Raw genomic sequence first — 20,252 nt, forward strand, 5'->3', positions numbered from 1 at the left:
TCTCCGGTTGTTGACAAATTAGACAAATCTAAGGAGCTCGCTAAATCACCTCTTACTGAGACTCCCGAACCTCTAACTGAGCTTAAATCTCCTATCCAAGATAACAAATCTCCGGTTGTTGACAAATTAGACAAATCTAAGGAGCTCGCTAAATCACCTCTTACTGAGACTCCCGAACCTCTAACTGAGCTTAAATCTCCTATCCAAGATAAGAAATCTCCGGTTGTTGACAAATTAGACAAATCTAAGGAGCTCCCTAAATCACCAGCTATTGCGAAAGCCGAACCTCTAACTGAGCATAAATCTCCTATCCAAGATAAGAAATCTCCGGTTGTTGACAAATTAGACACATCTAAGGAGCTCCCTAAATCACCAGCTATTGAGAAAGCCGAACCTCTAACTGAGCTTAAATCTCCTATCCAAGATAAGAAATCTCCGGTTGTTGACAAATTAGACAAATCTAAGGACCTCCCTAAATTACCAGCTATTGAGAAAGCCGAACCTCTAACTGAGCATAAATCTCCTATCCAAGATAAGAAATCTCCGGTTGTTGACAAATTAGACACATCTAAGGAGCTCGCTAAGTCACCTCTTACTGAGACTACCGAACCTCTAACTGAGCTTAAATCTCCTATCCATGATAAGAAATCTCCGGTTGTTGACAAATTAGACACATCTAAGGAGCTCGCTAAGTCACCTCTTACTGAGACTCCCGAACCTCTAACTGAGCATAAATCTCCTATCCAAGATAAGAAATCTCCGGTTGTTGACAAATTAGACACATCTAAGGAGCTCCCTAAATCACCAGCTATTGAGAAAGCCGAACCTCTAACTGAGCATAAATCTCCTATCCAAGATAAGAAATCTCCGGTTGTTGACAAATTAGACACATCTAAGGAGCTCGCTAAATCACCTCTTACTGAGACTCCCGAACCTCTAACTGAGCTTAAATCTCCTATCCAAGATAAGAAATCTCCGGTTGTTGACAAATTAGACAAATCTAAGGAGCTCCCTAAATCACCAGCTATTGCGAAAGCCGAACCTCTAACTGAGCATAAATCTCCTATCCAAGATAAGAAATCTCCGGTTGTTGACAAATTAGACAAATCTAAGGAGCTCGCTAAATCACCTCTTACTGAGACTCCCGAACCTCTAACTGAGCTTAAATCTCCTATCCAAGATAAGAAATCTCCGGTTGTTGACAAATTAGACAAATCTAAGGAGCTCGCTAAATCACCTCTTACTGAGACTCCCGAACCTCTAACTGAGCTTAAATCTCCTATCCAAGATAAGAAATCTCCGGTTGTTGACAAATTAGACAAATCTAAGGAACTCGCTAAATCACCTCTTACTGAGACTCCCGAACCTCTAACTGAGCTTAAATCTCCTATCCAAGATAAGAAATCTCCGGTTGTTGACAAATTAGACACATCTAAGGAGCTCGCTAAATCACCTCTTACTGAGACTCCCGAACCTCTAACTGAGCTTAAATCTCCTATCCAAGATAAGAAATCTCCGGTTGTTGACAAATTAGACAAATCTAAGGAGCTCCCTAAATCACCAGCTATTGCGAAAGCCGAACCTCTAACTGAGCATAAATCTCCTATCCAAGATAAGAAATCTCCGGTTGTTGACAAATTAGACAAATCTAAGGAGCTCGCTAAATCACCTCTTACTGAGACACCCGAACCTCTAACTGAACTTAAATCTCTCATCCATGATAAGAAATCTCCGGTTGTTGACAAATTAGACAAATCTGAGGAGCTCGCTAAATCACCTCTTACTGAGACACCCGAACCTCTAACTGAACTTAAATCTCTCATCCATGATAAGAAATCTCCGGTTGTTGACAAATTAGAAAAATCTGAGGAGCTCGCTAAATCACCTCTTACTGAGACTCCCGAACCTCTAACTGAGCTTAAATCTTCTATCCATGATAAGAAACCTCCGGTTGTTGACAAATTAGGCACATCGAAGGACCTCGCTAAATCACCTCTTACTGAGACTCCCGAACCTCTAACTGAGCTTAAATCTTCTATCCATGATAAGAAACCTCCGGTTGTTGACAAATTAGACAAATCTAAGGAGCTCGCTAAATCACCTCTTACTGAGACTCCCGAACCTCTAACTGAGCTTAAATCTTCTATCCATGATAAGAAACCTCCGGTTGTTGACAAATTAGACAAATCTAAGGAGCTCGCTAAATCACCTCTTACTGAGACTCCTGAACCTCTAACTGAGCATAAATCTTCTATCCAAGATAAGAAATCTCCGGTTGTTGACAAATTAGACACATCTAAGGAGCTCGCTAAGTCACCTCTTACTGAGACTACTGAACCTCTAACTGAGCTTAAATCTCCTATCCAAGATAAGAAATCTCCGGTTGTTGACAAATTAGACAAATCTAAGGAGTTCGCTAAATCACCTCTTACTGAGACTCCCGAACCTCTAACTGAGCTTAAATCTCCTATCCAAGATAAGAAATCTCCGGTTGTTGACAAATTAGACACATCGAAGGAGCTCGCTAAATCACCTCTTACTGAGACTCCCGAACCTCTAACTGAGCTTAAATCTCCTATCCAAGATAAGAAATCTCCGGTTGTTGACAAATTAGACACATCGAAGGAGCTCCCTAAATCACCAGCTATTGAGAAAGCCGAACCTCTAACTGAGCATAAATCTCCTATCGAAGATAAGAAATCTCCGGTTGTTGACAAATTAGACACATCTAAGGAGCTCCCTAAATCACCAGCTATTGAGAAAGCCGAACCTCTAACTGAGCTTAAATCTCCTATCCAAGATAAGAAATCTCCGGTTGTTGACAAATTAGACACATCGAAGGAGCTCGCTAAATCACCCCTTACTGAGACTCCCGAACCTCTAACTGAGCATAAATCTCCTATCCAAGATAAGAAATCTCCGGTTGTTGACAAATTAGACAAATCTAAGGAGCTCGCTAAATCACCTCTTACTGAGACTCCCGAACCTCTAACTGAGCATAAATCTCCTATCCAAGATAAGAAATCTCCGGTTGTTGACAAATTAGACATATCTAAGGAGCTCGCTAAATCACCTCTTACTGTGACACCCGAACCTCTAACTGAACTTAAATCTCTCATCCATGATAAGAAATCTCCGGTTGTTGACCAATTAGACAAATCTAAGGAGCTCGCTAAATCACCTCTTACTGAGACACCCGAACCTCTAACTGAGCATAAATCTCCTATCCAAGATAAGAAATCTCCGGTTGTTGACAAATTAGACATATCTAAGGAGCTCGCTAAATCACCTCTTACTGAGACACCCGAACCTCTAACTGAGCTTAAATCTTCTATTCATGATGAGAAATCTCCGGTTGTTGACAAATTAGACACATCTAAGGAGCTCGCTAAATCACCTCTTACTGAGACTCCCGAACCTCTAACTGAGCTTAAATCTCCTATCCAAGATATGAAATCTCCGGTTGTTGACAAATTAGACACATCTAAGGAGCTCGCTAAATCACCTCTTACTGAGACTCCCGAACCTCTAACTGAGCATAAATCTCCCATCCATGATAAGAAATCTCCGTTTGTTGACAAATTAGACAAATCTAAGGAGCTTGCTAAATCACCTCTTACTGAGACTCCCGAACCTCTAACTGAGCTTAAATCTTCTATTCATGATGAGAAATCTCCGGTTGTTGACAAATTAGACACATCTGAGGTGCTCGCGAAATCACCTCTTACTGAGACACCCGAACCTCTAACTGAGCTTAAATCTCCCATCCATGATAAGAAATCTCCGGTTGTTGACAAATTAGACACATCTGAGGAGCTCGCGAAATCACCTCTTACTGAGACACCCAAACCTCTAACTGAGCTTAAATCTCCCATCCATGATAAGAAATCTCCGGTTGTTGACAAATTAGACACATCTGAGGAGCTCGCGAAATCACCTCTTACTGAGACACCCAAACCTCTAACTGAGCTTAAATCTCCCATCCATGATAAGAAATCTCCGGTTGTTGACAAACTAGACACAATTAAGGAGCTCGCTAAATCACCTCTTACTGAGACACTCGAACCTCTAACTGAGCATAAATCTCCCATCCATGATAAGAAATCTCCGGTTGTTGACAAACTAGACACAATTAAGGAGCTCGCTAAGTCACCTCTTAGTGAGACTCCCGAACCTCTAACTGAACTTAAATCTCCCATCCATGATAAGAAATCTCCGGTTGATGACAAATTAGACAAATCTAAGGAGCTCGCTAAATCACCTCTTTCTGAGACTCCCAAACCTCTAACTGAGCTTAAATCTCCCATCCATGATAAGAAATCTCCGGTTGTTGACAAATTAGACACATCTAAGGAGCTCGCTAAGTCACCTCTTACTGAGACACCCGAACCTCTAACTGAGCTTAAATCTCCTATCCATGATAAGAAATCTCCGGTTGTTGACAAATTAGACACATCGAAGGAGCTCGCTAAATCACCTCTTACTGAGACACCCGAACCTCTAACTGAGCTTAAATCTCCCATCCATGATAAGAAATCTCCGGTTGTTGACAAATTAGACAAATCTAAGGAGCTCGCTAAATCACCTCTTACTGAGACACCCGAACCTCTAACTGAGCTTAAATCTCCCATCCATGATAAGAAATCTCCGGTTGTTGATAAATTAGACAAATCTAAGGAGCTCGCTAAATCACCTCTTACTGAGACACCCGAACCTCTAACTGAGCTTAAATCTCCCATCCATGATAAGAAATCTCCGGTTGTTGACAAATTAGACAAATCTAAGGAGCTTGCTAAATCACCTCTTACTGAGACACCCGAACCTCTAACTGAGCTTAAATCTCCTATCCATGATAAGAAATCTCCGGTTGTTGACAAATTAGACACATCGAAGGAGCTCGCTAAATCACCTCTTACTGAGACTCCCGAACCTCTAACTGAGCATAAATTTCCTATCCAAGATAAGAAATCTCCGGTTGTTGACAAATTAGACACATCTAAGGAGCTTGCTAAATCACCTTTTACTGAAATTCCCGAACCTCTAACTGAGCTTAAATCTTCTATTCATGATAAGAAATCTCCGGTTGTTGACAAATTAGACACATCTGAGGAGCTCGCTAAATCACCTCTTACTGAGACACCCGAATCTCTAACTGAGCATAAATCTCCTATCCATGATGAGAAATCTCCGGTTGTTGACAAATTAGACACATCTGAGGAGCTTGCTAAATCACCTCTTACTGAGACACCCGAATCTCTAACTGAGCATAAATCTCCTATCCATGATGAGAAATCTCCGGTTGTTGACAAATTAGACACATCTGAGGAGCTTGCTAAATCACCTCTTACTGAGACACCCAAACCTCCAACTGAGCTTAAATCTCCCATCCATGATAAGAAATCTCCGGTTGTTGACAAATTAGACAAATCTAAGGAGCTTGCTAAATCACCTCTTACTGAGACACCCAAACCTCTAACTGAGCTTAAATCTTCTATTCATGATGAGAAATCTCCGGTTGTTGACAAATTAGACACATCTGAGGAGCTTGCTAAATCACCTCTTACTGAGACACCCAAACCTCTAACTGAGCTTAAATCTTCTATTCATGATGAGAAATCTCCGGTTGTTGACAAATTAGACACATCTGAGGAGCTTGCTAAATCACCTCTTACTGAGACACCCAAACCTCCAACTGAGCTTAAATCTCCCATCCATGATAAGAAATCTCCGGTTGTTGACAAATTAGACAAATCTAAGGAGCTTGCTAAATCACCTCTTACTGAGACACCCAAACCTCTAACTGAGCTTAAATCTTCTATTCATGATGAGAAATCTCCGGTTGTTGACAAATTAGACACATCTGAGGTGCTCGCGAAATCACCTCTTACTGAGACACCCAAACCTCTAACTGAGCTTAAATCTCCCATCCATGATAAGAAATCTCCGGTTGTTGACAAACTAGACACAATTAAGGAGCTCGCTAAGTCACATCTTACTGAGACTCTCGAACCTCTAACTGAACTTAAATCTCCCATCCATGATAAGAAATCTCCGGTTGATGACAAATTAGACAAATCTAAGGAGCTCGCTAAATCACCTCTTTCTGAGACTCCCAAACCTCTAACTGAGCTTAAATCTTCTATTCATGATGAGAAATCTCCGGTTGTTGACAAATTAGACAAATCTAAGGAGCTCGCTAAATCACCTCTTTCTGAGACTCCCAAACCTCTAACTGAGCTTAAATCTCCCATCCATGATAAGAAATCTCCGGTTGTTGACAAACTAGACACAATTAAGGAGCTCGCTAAGTCACCTCTTACTGAGACTCCCGAACCTCTAACTGAACTTAAATCTCCCATCCATGATAAGAAATCTCCGGTTGATGACAAATTAGACAAATCTAAGGAGCTCGCTAAATCACCTCTTTCTGAGACTCCCAAACCTCTAACTGAGCTTAAATCTCCTATCCATGATAAGAAATCTCCGGTTGTTGACAAATTAGACACATCTAAGGAGCTCGCTAAATCATCTCTTACTGAGACTCCCGAACCTCTAACTGAGCTTAAATCTCCCATCCATGATAAGAAATCTCCGGTTGATGATAAATTAGACAAATCTAAGGAGCTCGCTAAATCACCTCTTTCTGAGACTCCCAAACCTCTAACTGAGCTTAAATCTCCTATCCATGATAAGAAATCTCCGGTTGTTGACAAATTAGACACATCTAAGGAGCTCGCTAAATCATCTCTTACTGAGACTCCCGAACCTCTAACTGAGCTTAAATCTCCCATCCATGATAAGAAATCTCCGGTTGATGATAAATTAGACAAATCTAAGGAGCTCGCTAAATCACCAGCTATTGAGAAAGCCGAACCGCTAACTGAGCTTAAATCTCCTATCCATGATAAGAAATCTCCGGTTGTTGACAAATTAGACACATCTAAGGAGCTTGCTAAATCACCTTTTACTGCAACTCCCGAACCTCTAACTGAGCTTAAATCTTCTATTCATGATAAGAAATCTCCGGTTGTTGACAAATTAGACACATCTGAGGAGCTCGCTAAATCACCTCTTACTGAGACTCCCGAACCTCTAACTGAGCATAAATCTCCCATCCATGATAAGAAATCTCCGGTTGTTGACAAATTAGACACATCTAAGGAGCTTGCTAAATCACCTTTTACTGCAACTCCCGAACCTCTAACTGAGCTTAAATCTTCTATTCATGATAAGAAATCTCCGGTTGTTGACAAATTAGACACATCTAAGGAGCTTGCTAAATCACCTTTTACTGCAACTCCCGAACCTCTAACTGAGCTTAAATCTTCTATTCATGATAAGAAATCTCCGGTTGTTGACAAATTAGACACATCTGAGGAGCTCGCTAAATCACCTCTTACTGAGACTCCCGAACCTCTAACTGAGCATAAATCTCCCATCCATGATAAGAAATCTCCGGTTGTTGACAAACTAGACACATCTGAGGAGCTCGCTAAATCACCTCTTACTGAGACACCCGAATCTCTAACTGAGCATAAATCTCCTATCCATGATGAGAAATCTCCGGTTGTTGACAAATTAGACACATCTGAGGAGCTTGCTAAATCACCTCTTACTGAGACACCCAAACCTCTAACTGAGCTTAAATCTCCCATCCATGATAAGAAATCTCCGGTTGTTGACAAATTAGACAAATCTAAGGAGCTTGCTAAATCACCTCTTACTGAGACACCCAAACCTCTAACTGAGCTTAAATCTCCCATCCATGATAAGAAATCTCCGGTTGTTGACAAATTAGACACATCTAAGGAGCTCGCTAAATCATCTCTTACTGAGACTCCCGAACCTCTAACTGAGCTTAAATCTCCTATCCATGATAAGAAATCTCCGGTTGTTGACAAATTAGACACATCGAAGGAGCTCTCTAAATCACCTCTTACTGAGACTCCCGAACCTCTAACTGAGCATAAATCTCCTATCCAAGATAAGAAATCTCCGGTTGTTGACAAATTAGACACATCTAAGGAGCTTGCTAAATCACCTTTTACTGAAACTCCCGAACCTCTAACTGAGCTTAAATCTTCTATTCATGATAAGAAATCTCCGGTTGTTGACAAATTAGACACATCTGAGGAGCTCGCTAAATCACCTCTTACTGAGACACCCGAATCTCTAACTGAGCATAAATCTCCTATCCATGATGAGAAATCTCCGGTTGTTGACAAATTAGACACATCTGAGGAGCTTGCTAAATCACCTCTTACTGAGACACCCAAACCTCTAACTGAGCTTAAATCTCCCATCCATGATAAGAAATCTCCGGTTTTTGACAAATTAGACACATCTAAGGAGCTCGCTAAATCACCTCTTACTGAGACACCAGAACCCCTAACTGAGCATAAATCTCCTATCCATGATAAGAAATTTCCGGTTGTTGACAAATTAGACTCATCTAAGGAGCTCGCTAAATCACCTCTTACTGAGACACCCAAACCTCTAACTGAGCTTAAATCTCCCATCCATGATAAGAAATCTCCGGTTGTTGACAAATTAGACAAATCTAAGGAGCTTGCTAAATCACCTCTTACTGAGACTCCCGAACCTCTGACTGACCTTAAATCTTCTATTCATGATGAGAAATCTCCGGTTGTTGACAAATTAGACACATCTGAGGTGCTCGCGAAATCACCTCTTACTGAGACACCCAAACCTCTAACTGAGCTTAAATCTCCCATCCATGATAAGAAATCTCCGGTTGTTGACAAATTAGACAAATCTAAGGAGCTTGCTAAATCATCTCTTACTGAGACTCCCGAACCTCTAACTGAGCTTAAATCTTCTATTCATGATGAGAAATCTCCGGTTGTTGACAAATTAGACACATCTGAGGTGCTCGCGAAATCACCTCTTACTGAGACACCCAAACCTCTAACTGAGCTTAAATTTCCCATCCATGATAAGAAATCTCCGGTTGTTGACAAACTAGACACAATTAAGGAGCTCGCTAAGTCACCTCTTACTGAGACTCCCGAACCTCTAACTGAACTTAAATCTCCCATCCATGATAAGAAATCTCCGGTTGATGACAAATTAGACAAATCTAAGGAGCTCGCTAAATCACCTCTTTCTGAGACTCCCAAACCTCTAACTGAGCTTAAATCTCCTATCCATGATAAGAAATCTCCGGTTGTTGACAAATTAGACACATCTAAGGAGCTCGCTAAATCATCTCTTACTGAGACTCCCGAACCTCTAACTGAGCTTAAATCTCCCATCCATGATAAGAAATCTCCGGTTGATGATAAATTAGACAAATCTAAGGAGCTCGCTAAATCACCAGCTATTGAGAAAGCCGAACCGCTAACTGAGCTTAAATCTCCTATCCATGATAAGAAATCTCCGGTTGTTGACAAATTAGACACATCTGAGGAGCTCGCTAAATCACCTCTTACTGAGACTCCCGAACCTCTAACTGAGCATAAATCTCCCATCCATGATAAGAAATCTCCGGTTGTTGACAAACTAGACACATCTGAGGAGCTCGCTAAATCACCTCTTACTGAGACACCCGAATCTCTAACTGAGCATAAATCTCCTATCCATGATGAGAAATCTCCGGTTGTTGACAAATTAGACACATCTGAGGAGCTTGCTAAATCACCTCTTACTGAGACACCCAAACCTCTAACTGAGCTTAAATCTCCCATCCATGATAAGAAATCTCCGGTTGTTGACAAATTAGACAAATCTAAGGAGCTTGCTAAATCACCTCTTACTGAGACACCCAAACCTCTAACTGAGCTTAAATCTCCTATCCATGATAAGAAATCTCCGGTTGTTGACAAATTAGACACATCTAAGGAGCTTGCTAAATCACCTTTTACTGCAACTCCCGAACCTCTAACTGAGCTTAAATCTTCTATTCATGATAAGAAATCTCCGGTTGTTGACAAATTAGACACATCTGAGGAGCTCGCTAAATCACCTCTTACTGAGACTCCCGAACCTCTAACTGAGCATAAATCTCCCATCCATGATAAGAAATCTCCGGTTGTTGATAAATTAGACACATCTAAGGAGCTCGCTAAGTCACCTCTTACTGAGACACCAGAACCTCTAACTGAGCATAAATCTCCTATCCAAGATAAGACATCTCCGGTTGTTGACAAATTAGACACATCTAAGGAGCTCGCTAAATCATCTCTTACTGAGACTCCCGATCCTCTAACTGTGCTTAAATCTCCCATCCATGATAAGCAATCTCCGGTTGTTGACAAATTAGACACATCTAAGGAGCTCCCTAAATCACCTCTTACTGAGAGTCCCGAGCCTCTAACTGTGCTTAAATCTCCCATCCATGATAAGAAATCTCCGGTTTTTGACAAATTAGACACATCTAAGGAGCTCGCTAAATCACCTCTTACTGAGACACCAGAACCCCTAACTGAGCATAAATCTCCTATCCATGATAAGAAATTTCCGGTTGTTGACAAATTAGACTCATCTAAGGAGCTCGCTAAGTCACCTCTTACTGAGACACCAGAACCTCTAACTGAGCATAAATCTCCTATCCAAGATAAGACATCTCCGGTTGTTGACAAATTAGACACATCTAAGGAGCTCGCTAAATCATCTCTTACTGAGACTCCCGATCCTCTAACTGTGCTTAAATCTCCCATCCATGATAAGCAATCTCCGGTTGTTGACAAATTAGACTCATCTAAGGAGCTCGCTAAATCACCTCTTACTGAGACACCAGAACCCCTAACTGAGCATAAATCTCCTATCCATGATAAGAAATTTCCGGTTGTTGACAAATTAGACTCATCTAAGGAGCTCGCTAAGTCACCTCTTACTGAGACACCAGAACCTCTAACTGAGCATAAATCTCCTATCCAAGATAAGACATCTCCGGTTGTTGACAAATTAGACACATCTAAGGAGCTCGCTAAATCATCTCTTACTGAGACTCCCGATCCTCTAACTGTGCTTAAATCTCCCATCCATGATAAGCAATCTCCGGTTGTTGACAAATTAGACACATCTAAGGAGCTCCCTAAATCACCTCTTACTGAGAGTCCCGAGCCTCTAACTGTGCTTAAATCTCCCATCCATGATAAGAAATCTCCGGTTTTTGACAAATTAGACACATCTAAGGAGCTCGCTAAATCACCTCTTACTGAGACACTAGAACCCCTAACTGAGCATAAATCTCCTATCCATGATAAGAAATCTCCGGTTGTCGACAAATTAGACACATCTAAGGAGCTCGCTAAATCACCTCTTACTGAGACACCAGAACCCCTAACTGAGCATAAATCTCCTATCCATGATAAGAAATCTCCGGTTGTCGACAAATTAGACACATCTAAGGAGCTCGCTAAATCACCTCTTACTGAGACACTAGAACCCCTAACTGAGCATAAATCTCCTATCCATGATAAGAAATCTCCGGTTGTCGACAAATTAGACACATCTAAGGAGCTCGCTAAGTCACCTCTTACTGAGACACCAGAACCTCTAACTGAGCATAAATCTCCTATCCAAGATAAGACATCTCCGGTTGTTGACAAATTAGACACATCTAAGGAGCTCGCTAAATCATCTCTTACTGAGACTCCCGATCCTCTAACTGTGCTTAAATCTCCCATCCATGATAAGCAATCTCCGGTTGTTGACAAATTAGACACATCTAAGGAGCTCCCTAAATCACCTCTTACTGAGAGTCCCGAGCCTCTAACTGTGCTTAAATCTCCCATCCATGATAAGAAATCTCCGGTTTTTGACAAATTAGACACATCTAAGGAGCTCGCTAAATCACCTCTTACTGAGACACCAGAACCCCTAACTGAGCATAAATCTCCTATCCATGATAAGAAATTTCCGGTTGTTGACAAATTAGACTCATCTAAGGAGCTCGCTAAGTCACCTCTTACTGAGACACCAGAACCTCTAACTGAGCATAAATCTCCTATCCAAGATAAGACATCTCCGGTTGTTGACAAATTAGACACATCTAAGGAGCTCGCTAAATCATCTCTTACTGAGACTCCCGATCCTCTAACTGTGCTTAAATCTCCCATCCATGATAAGCAATCTCCGGTTGTTGACAAATTAGACACATCTAAGGAGCTCCCTAAATCACCTCTTACTGAGAGTCCCGAGCCTCTAACTGTGCTTAAATCTCCCATCCATGATAAGAAATCTCCGGTTTTTGACAAATTAGACACATCTAAGGAGCTCGCTAAATCACCTCTTACTGAGACACCAGAACCCCTAACTGAGCATAAATCTCCTATCCATGATAAGAAATTTCCGGTTGTTGACAAATTAGACTCATCTAAGGAGCTCGCTAAGTCACCTCTTACTGAGACACCAGAACCTCTAACTGAGCATAAATCTCCTATCCAAGATAAGACATCTCCGGTTGTTGACAAATTAGACACATCTAAGGAGCTCGCTAAATCATCTCTTACTGAGACTCCCGAGCCTCTAACTGTGCTTAAATCTCCCATCCATGATAAGAAATCTCCGGTTTTTGACAAATTAGACACATCTAAGGAGCTCGCTAAATCATCTCTTACTGAGACTCCCGAGCCTCTAACTGTGCTTAAATCTCCCATCCATGATAAGAAATCTCCGGTTTTTGACAAATTAGACACATCTAAGGAGCTCGCTAAATCACCTCTTACTGAGACACTAGAACCCCTAACTGAGCATAAATCTCCTATCCATGATAAGAAATCTCCGGTTGTTGACAAATTAGACACATCCGAGAAGGTTTTTAAGTCACAACTTATTGAGAAATCCCGACTTACATCTGAACTCAAATCTTCAATTAATTGTAAAAAATTTTCTGTTATTGAGAAAATCGAGGCATCTAAAGATTGCCCTAAATCACCATCTACAGATAAATCGGAATCAATTACTGAGCCAAAATCTCTGGTGTATGATAAGAAATCGCACATTAACGATAAAGAATATGCCAATCGTCATCAAAAATCTCCTGTTACTTCCATCTTAGGTAAAACAGAAGGAATTCTTAGATCACCATTCGCAGAGAAATGTCAACCTTTAACTGAATCCCAAGTTCCTCTGTCTGATAAATTATCTCCTGTTATTGATAAAGTCGACATTTTGGAAAAGCTTCTTTTATCACCAATTAAACAGACACTTGAACGTAAAGTTGAGTTGGAATCTTCCATTGATGAAAAAATGTCTCCCGTTGTTGATGAAGTAGACAGATTCAAGGAATGCCCTAAGTTACCACTTAGAGAAAAATGCGAATCAACTGCTGAGTTAAATTCGCCAGTTGAGCATGAGAAACGTCCTGTTTATAAAAGAGGGGAATCTCCTGTTATTGAAGATATTTCTTCAGAGCACCTGACGGACGAAGAAGAATTATTTAGGCTCCAAGCTGAGTCTTTTAAACAGACTCCAGAATCAGCAACTAAAAAAAAAATTCAAATCACAATTAATTCAAAATCATCTGTCTATGATGAAAAATCTCCCGCATTTTCCAGAGTCGATAAGTTATCGAAATCAAATAATAACTATAGTAAAGGTGTTTGGTCTACAGATGACGAACGTACAATCATTGCACCCCTTCCTAATAAAAATCTACATAAATCTCAAGCAACGAATGTGCAAAAAGGATTATCAGTTCGACAGGAATTGAAAACCCCCGTTAGATCAAACACTGGAGAGGCTGTAACAAATGTTGGTCATCGATATAAACGGGAATCTGTATTAGGAAGACATATTCCTGATAATCGTTTAAAAAAAGATTCTTCAGGCCCACAAAAACTATTATATAATACCAAAAAATCTATTAAATCAAATATAACAACTACGGAAAACTTGCAGAAAAAGGAATTCTTGTCGGAATCTTCTAGAACAACGGCAAGAAAAACGTCCGAACAAGACATTGTTACATCTAAGACCGGCACCAGAAAACAACTAGAGAAGAAATATGTTCGGAAATCTTCTGAAACATCAGATGATATGTCGAGTGGTCGTCTTTCATCAAAATCTGAAATAACTGTTGTGACCAGGTCACCTTCTGGTCAGTCTACTGAAAGTGGTCAAAAAAGATCAGAGACAGATTTCGAACCTGGGTCCTCAGAATCGGACGATGTTTTGATGAAAAAATCAGTACATTTATCCAGAGTTTCAGAGAGACGGGTTAAAAGTATTGCTTCTAGTATACCCGTATCTGTATCTGGTACTCCTCCAAAAGTAGATAGTAAAAAGTCATTTAGCCCAAGAAGATCAAGAGCTAAACCATCAAAAACTGGAAGCGATGCCGATGTAAGCTCTGAAGATGAAAAGAAATCTGTATCAGATTTTAAACCGAAGAAGCTTTCAAAGCCGCGCTATTCCAAATCACCAGAATCCCCCAAAAAGTCTCTTGCTTATAAAGGGCGCAGGCCAACTACTTCATCCAGCGTGGAAGCAACTTCTAGGAGTTCTGGAAGCGACTCTCCTGCAATTAAAAAGCATGCCTACCTCAAGAAGAAGGTGGATGATGAGGTTGTCAGGACTCCATCTTCTCCAAAAAAATACGATAACCGAGTATATGGATACATGATGTCCACTTTTTCTCGCGATATGAAGATCGACAAAGCTCATCCCAAAGACAAAAAGGAGACTGACAATATTAATCAACAAGTTAGAGGTGGCAGTCGATTGAATCATAAAACTGCTGATGAGAAGAAGCCTGAAGATGATGACAAGAAATCTGAACCTGTTAAAGTTGAAGAGGTGGGCAAATATTGTAAAGCTGACTATAAAGTTCTAACGGAATTGCGCAAAGCTAGTCCCTCTCCTACCAAACTGAAACGCACAATTCTGACTGAGCATATCAGAAAACATCCCTCCCATATCTTAGACACGTCCCAAAAAATTGATTCTGACCGAACCGTCCAATTTGCCGACCGTGGTAGAAGCCAATCAGTCATGTCTACCTCCCATAACTTTCCAAGAGAGGGAAGTAAAAGCGCAAGTCCTACATCTTTGCCCGGCAGCCCTATAAGAGTGCGAAGCGCCAATGGAGGCGCCAAAATCACTTCAGAAGTGTTTACACGTACTGAGAACCATTCGGGTTCTATTGAAGTTATCTATCGTCAGCCATTTGAAAATATTAGACGTGTTGCCTCACAATTAAAGAATGAAACTGAGATTTCGTTGATCGACACTACTGATTCTAGCTTGTCTGAGTCAGTAGCTCTTCCAAGCAGTCCTTCTGATCATGACGTCAGCTCTGAGGCTAATGGAAAGATTAAGTCTGTTTCTCCAACTTCTCCATGGCATAGAAAGTCTCTGGAGAACGCTCACAGAGTTTCAGACATACTCACTTGTCCCATACCATTAGGTGATAGTCTGCAACCTTGTGAAGACCCAAACTTAACATTGGCGAGGCAGATGGTGTTGGCTCAGTACGAGAAAAAATCTACAGCTGAGCAGGAGGAGTCAGGGAGGCAGTCTGAAGAACGACTGTCTCCAATAATAAATGTGGAGGTGGTTTCTCCTCCAAGGAGGAAGTTCAAGTTTGAGTATGACGAGGCTGATGATACAACAAAAGGTAACACACCCTCAGTGACGCCTGATATACCGATGTCATCCTACAGCATGGCTTCTCGAATAGACCCACGCAAAGAGGTATAATTCCTTGTAAATTAGATTAGATTCTGCTTAGATTAGTGCAACATTCATTGTGTTTGGCTCAGTTGCATGTTTGGTCTTGTTCTTCCACGTCTTTTAATTTGTGAGTATTGATGGGAACATGGCTTCTAAATTCGCACCCTTAACATTTCTCCACCTTTAGGTCAACAATACTCAGAATGTCCTTAGCAGTAGACGTTCCGGCAATAAATGTTACCTCTGAAGTTGAAGAAGATGATGATCACATACATTTAAACCTCTCAGAAGCTTTTACTGATGTTGAAGACCTCTTTGATCAGGATGAAGACGATCGATCTATCCCAGTTACAACGGTAAAGAAAAGCAAACTCAGAATTAAGCTTCCAGTCGATGATGCTGGTTTTACCGATGTTGAGGACTTTGAGGCTTCCTCAGATGAGGGTGAACAAAATCTTGCACTGCATAAAGTACCAGTGATGCTTGCTGATTTGGATATGGAGGCCCCAGTGGTGGACGAGAGCTTTAAGAGAAAGCCTAAAGGCAGGAAGAAAGCTCAAACCCAATTTGCCACCAAGCATAAGAGCTTTTGCCGAAGCTTTTCTGACGGAGACAATGAGTCTGATGATGAGGGAGTTGCCACTAACAGTGAGGAGTACGAAACTGACAATGAGGACAAGGACGACATTCCAGACACGGATTTCGATCCTGATTTGTATAAGACTCAGAACTTGGTAGCTGAAAACCTCCAAAACTCCAGATCCTTATCGCCGGTATCTTCGTCTGAAGACTCAGAGCCGTCATTGCCCAGATCAAGTTTAGGCGTGGTTTTTAGCGATCATGGCGGCACCACTGATATTGAAGTACTCAATTCTAACAGCGAAGATGATTTGATTAAGTCCAAAACGCGAAGATTCAGACACAGAAGGCATTCAAGATCTTCTTGCACTGATATGGAAGATGTTTATCTCTCAGGAGATGATACTCCAAAAATTCGCAAGAAACATAAACGAAGTAGAGCTAAGCATTTGCTGATACGAAGCAACACTATTCCATTTGAATCTGAAAATGAGGAAAATGATGAGCTGCCTTTTCCAATATGCAAAAGAGTCGCCCAAAAGAAGCAGGTAGCTCTGAGAGTCCCAGACTTTGATAGTAACTTTGAAACTGACGTTGAAGAGCTTGAGGGTGAAGCTGATTTAGATAAAGTTGTGATTGATGAATCAGCTCTGGAGAGCAAGCTTAAGGAGATGGCTGCTGCCTACGGAGAAGTAGAGGAAGCTGCCCATAATGTCCAAACGACTGTACAACCGGGCAGTTTTGTTGTTGTAGATGATGGGGATAATGTAGAGAGTGAAGACACTGATGAGGAATTCACTGAAGGCACTGAGATTAATTCACCAAATAATACGGAACATTCTTATAAAATTAAATTCAGTCCCTCATTTTCGCAACCAGCTTCTACATTGGCATTGCCAGAAAATTCTGGGGAACCTTTGACTGATTGTGATAACTTGGATAGCTCCCAAGATGAAGGTTTCTCTAGAAAAATTCCATTGGCGTTCAGGCAGTCTCAGGAATTCACAGAAGAAGAAGACTTTACTGAAGACGAAACAGTAACCCAGGCTTTCGAAGACATTCCAATGCCTTCTCCTTCTAGAAATTTAGTGCTAATTCAGGATAATGATACTTTGGCTCCAACAATACGAATTTTTCCTCTGGACAGTATTGAAGCTAACGAAGAAGATATCTCCATCTTGGAGAATGCTACCGAGGAGGAAGCTTTATCGTCTGTGGAGGAGGCTTTCGATGCTTTAGAATTTTACGAGAATCCCGGTCATACGGCGTTGTCGGGGTTGGAGGGAGGAGTTGTTCAAGTTCGGGATAGTTGTAGTGGAAAAAGAAAGAGCCCTGATTTGAAGGATGCTGCTACTGATACTGAAGACTTGGTTATAGACAAGGGAAATCGTAGAAAAAGGGCGCCTAAGTTTAAAGCTATGTTCTTAGGAAGTAAGAGTAATGTGGCTTTAAGAGTTCCAAGAAAGAAGGACGCGCAGCTCACTGATACAGAGAATGTGGATATCTCAGAAGATGAATTAACCAATCCGAGTCGTAAGAAACATGTAAGGTGTCCCAAAGTACACAGAACCAAAAGTCCAGATACCACAGATAGTGAGGAGGTCATGGCCTCAGCAGAGGAAGATTTAGCCATGATTGCAACTCCCAGGCATATTCATAAGGAACTGGATCAAATGTGTGTTTCTAAAGTGCACGACGAGTTCTCAAGAAAATGTGAAGGTGAGGAGGTTTTGTATATTAAAGGAGGAGGAGGTCACAGCAGTCTGGGCTCTGAGGAATCTGAAAGTGAGGAGTTGAGGACCCCAAAAAAGGAGGAATTAGATATCGTGGTAACTTGCATAAAATTGGATCAAGTCTACCTGGCCAAAGAGCAGAAGAAATTCTTATCTAAACATGAGGAGGAAAAAGTGCAGTACCCTAAAGGAGGAGGCCGCTACAGGATGAATCCTGAAAAGTATGGGGATAAGGAGGTCATAGCATCAGCAGAAAAAAATTTAAACACTGAGGCAACTCTCAGAAAACTGGATCAAATATGTGTGTCTAAGATGTATGACCAACTTTCCAAGAAATGTGATAATAAGGAGGTATTGTACCTCAAAGGAGGAGGTTGCAATGGGCTGGAACTGGACTCTGAGTGTTGGAATGTTGACTTCTTGAAAAATTTGGTCCCGATCTTTGAAGGTATTAACGTTAACTTGTACTTGCTAGTCGTAGCTGTCCATGAAGACCTATAGCTGGGAGTAAGTATTGCTCGGACATTGCAATGTTGCAAATTGTAGTAAGGCTGGAGATACACTTTTGTTTTGTGAGTATTTTTTAGACCTTTAGGAGTGTATTTAGGGGGTAGGAGCAGGGAGGAGTTGATGGAACTGAGTAAGTGAAAGTTTTCGGAAATGTTACTGAACGTTTTTCAATTTATCTCCATTTCTGCCCCTCTCAGATCTCTCAACTCCTCATATTTGGTTCCGCTAAGCGTTGGAAGGTTTAAGTGTGTCTAAATGACAAACCCTCGTTTAGAAATAAATTGAAAAAAGTTATTCCGGCTTAGGTAGAGCTTTTGCTTCTTTTAAGCTAAAATATCTGTTTTTATGTCTTGTTATAAATGGAAATTTTCATTTTTAGAATGGGACGCCTCCAGAAGGGCCACAGAGTCCACCAGCCAAGCATCAATAAGCAAAGACGCAGCACAGCAAGGTAGGATCTAATTTGACTTTACACCAAATCAAATATACGAATAACATAAGTAATATAAAATAAATAAAAAGTACATAATACAGGATTTAAGATTAGGGGCACCTCCATTGATCATCTTACTATATTTCTTTTCAGTTTAGTTTCAGTCGAGGTAATCTTATTACTAAAGCTAAAGCCAGAGAATGCTTTTGGTGCATACAAATGAATTTTAATTTATTTATTTGTTTATTTATTATCGACTGTGCTTGGTCAATAATGCAGTTCAGTTTAAAGGGCCGAAAAATGTTTTTTTTTTTTTTTTTTTTTTTCAAGTAAAAAGTAAACACTCAGCTGAGATTTGAGTAGCATGAGCATGGAGCAAGGATTTTTGTATTTTGCACCAAACTTTACGTGCTGACACAGGGTGACTTAAAAAGTGAGTCTGCAGGTGAGTTTCTTGTCTAAAATTACACTCACATTTAGCATCAAAGCTAAGAAAAAATCGTCACCCTGTACTTTTCTATATTATAGTGTTTGCTATTAGACTTAGGTGTAGTTGACTTGTAAATGCCACTAAAGAAATATCTCTGAGAAAGCAAAGAAAATCATCATTCATTTTTCATCAATTTCAAAAAGTCTTATGATACTCAAAATATTCTTACTTCAGTTTGGTTAATGCATTTTTGCAGAGTCAATAGTCGGGGAAGTCGGGTTGGCAACCGCCTCGCAACCATCTAGCAATACTCTTCCTTCCTATCCTTTCAAAAAATCAATCACCTACTCCCAAATAGACATAATCCTAGACCAGATGTTGGAGGAAGTCGAACAGCAGGAGCAAAAGCTTTTCGCTCTAGACTTAGATGTGCTGGAGCCTCCGTGCGTGAATACTTTGGAGTTGATACCAAGCTCTGATGCCCTCATCGAAGTCCCCATTAAAAAGTCTATTAGAGTGCCCAAGAGGAGGCCTAAAATATTTGAGAGTACTCACACGATTTCCGTAAAAAATGAGAACCCCTACGAATTAGTATCTTTTGGCAAGATTCAAGAGGAGATGCAACAAGAGGAGCATGAATACGACTTAATCAACTTTGATGATGAGTCGCGAGATAGGGCCAATGAGGTTCTGACAGTACCAGCAGAGGGAGATGAGGTGTGCAACTTATTGGAGTACTTTGATGATGCTGCATTTGAAAAACCCTTTACCAGTAACTATACTTTGCAATTTAGTAAACCAACTGCAGCATCTGCCGAGTCTCTAAATGACAATGTCTCAGAAAGCCCCACCTACTTACAAGGGGAAAGCATAGATCCTGAGGAAAATGACTATGAACCCATAGACACTCAAAATGTTAATGATTTTA

General features: G+C 40.8%; 2 protein-coding genes across 2 annotated transcripts in view; both read left to right on the top strand.

Annotated features, from left to right (window-relative positions):
- Positions 1-9,364, top strand: part of LOC136344530 (ankyrin-2-like) — a 51,753-nt gene extending 42,389 nt beyond the window's left edge. The window contains exons 15-22 of the mRNA XM_066292072.1: positions 250-546; positions 1,546-1,966; positions 2,585-2,814; positions 3,994-4,326; positions 5,806-6,486; positions 6,802-7,026; positions 8,566-9,186; positions 9,311-9,364. Coding sequence (XP_066148169.1) covers positions 250-546; positions 1,546-1,966; positions 2,585-2,814; positions 3,994-4,326; positions 5,806-6,486; positions 6,802-7,026; positions 8,566-9,186; positions 9,311-9,364 — 2,862 coding nt within the window. The remainder of the gene's footprint in view (positions 1-249; positions 547-1,545; positions 1,967-2,584; positions 2,815-3,993; positions 4,327-5,805; positions 6,487-6,801; positions 7,027-8,565; positions 9,187-9,310) is intronic.
- An 87-nt stretch (positions 9,365-9,451) lies between these two features.
- Positions 9,452-20,252, top strand: part of LOC136344391 (titin homolog) — a 40,254-nt gene continuing 29,453 nt past the window's right edge. Inside the window, exons 1-2 of the mRNA XM_066291810.1 lie at positions 9,452-15,583; positions 18,841-18,912. Coding sequence (XP_066147907.1) covers positions 13,216-15,583; positions 18,841-18,912 — 2,440 coding nt within the window. The 5' untranslated portion in view covers positions 9,452-13,215. The remainder of the gene's footprint in view (positions 15,584-18,840; positions 18,913-20,252) is intronic.

This window comes from Euwallacea fornicatus, chromosome 17 (assembly GCF_040115645.1).
Source record: "Euwallacea fornicatus isolate EFF26 chromosome 17, ASM4011564v1, whole genome shotgun sequence".
NCBI lineage: Eukaryota > Metazoa > Arthropoda > Insecta > Coleoptera > Curculionidae > Euwallacea > Euwallacea fornicatus.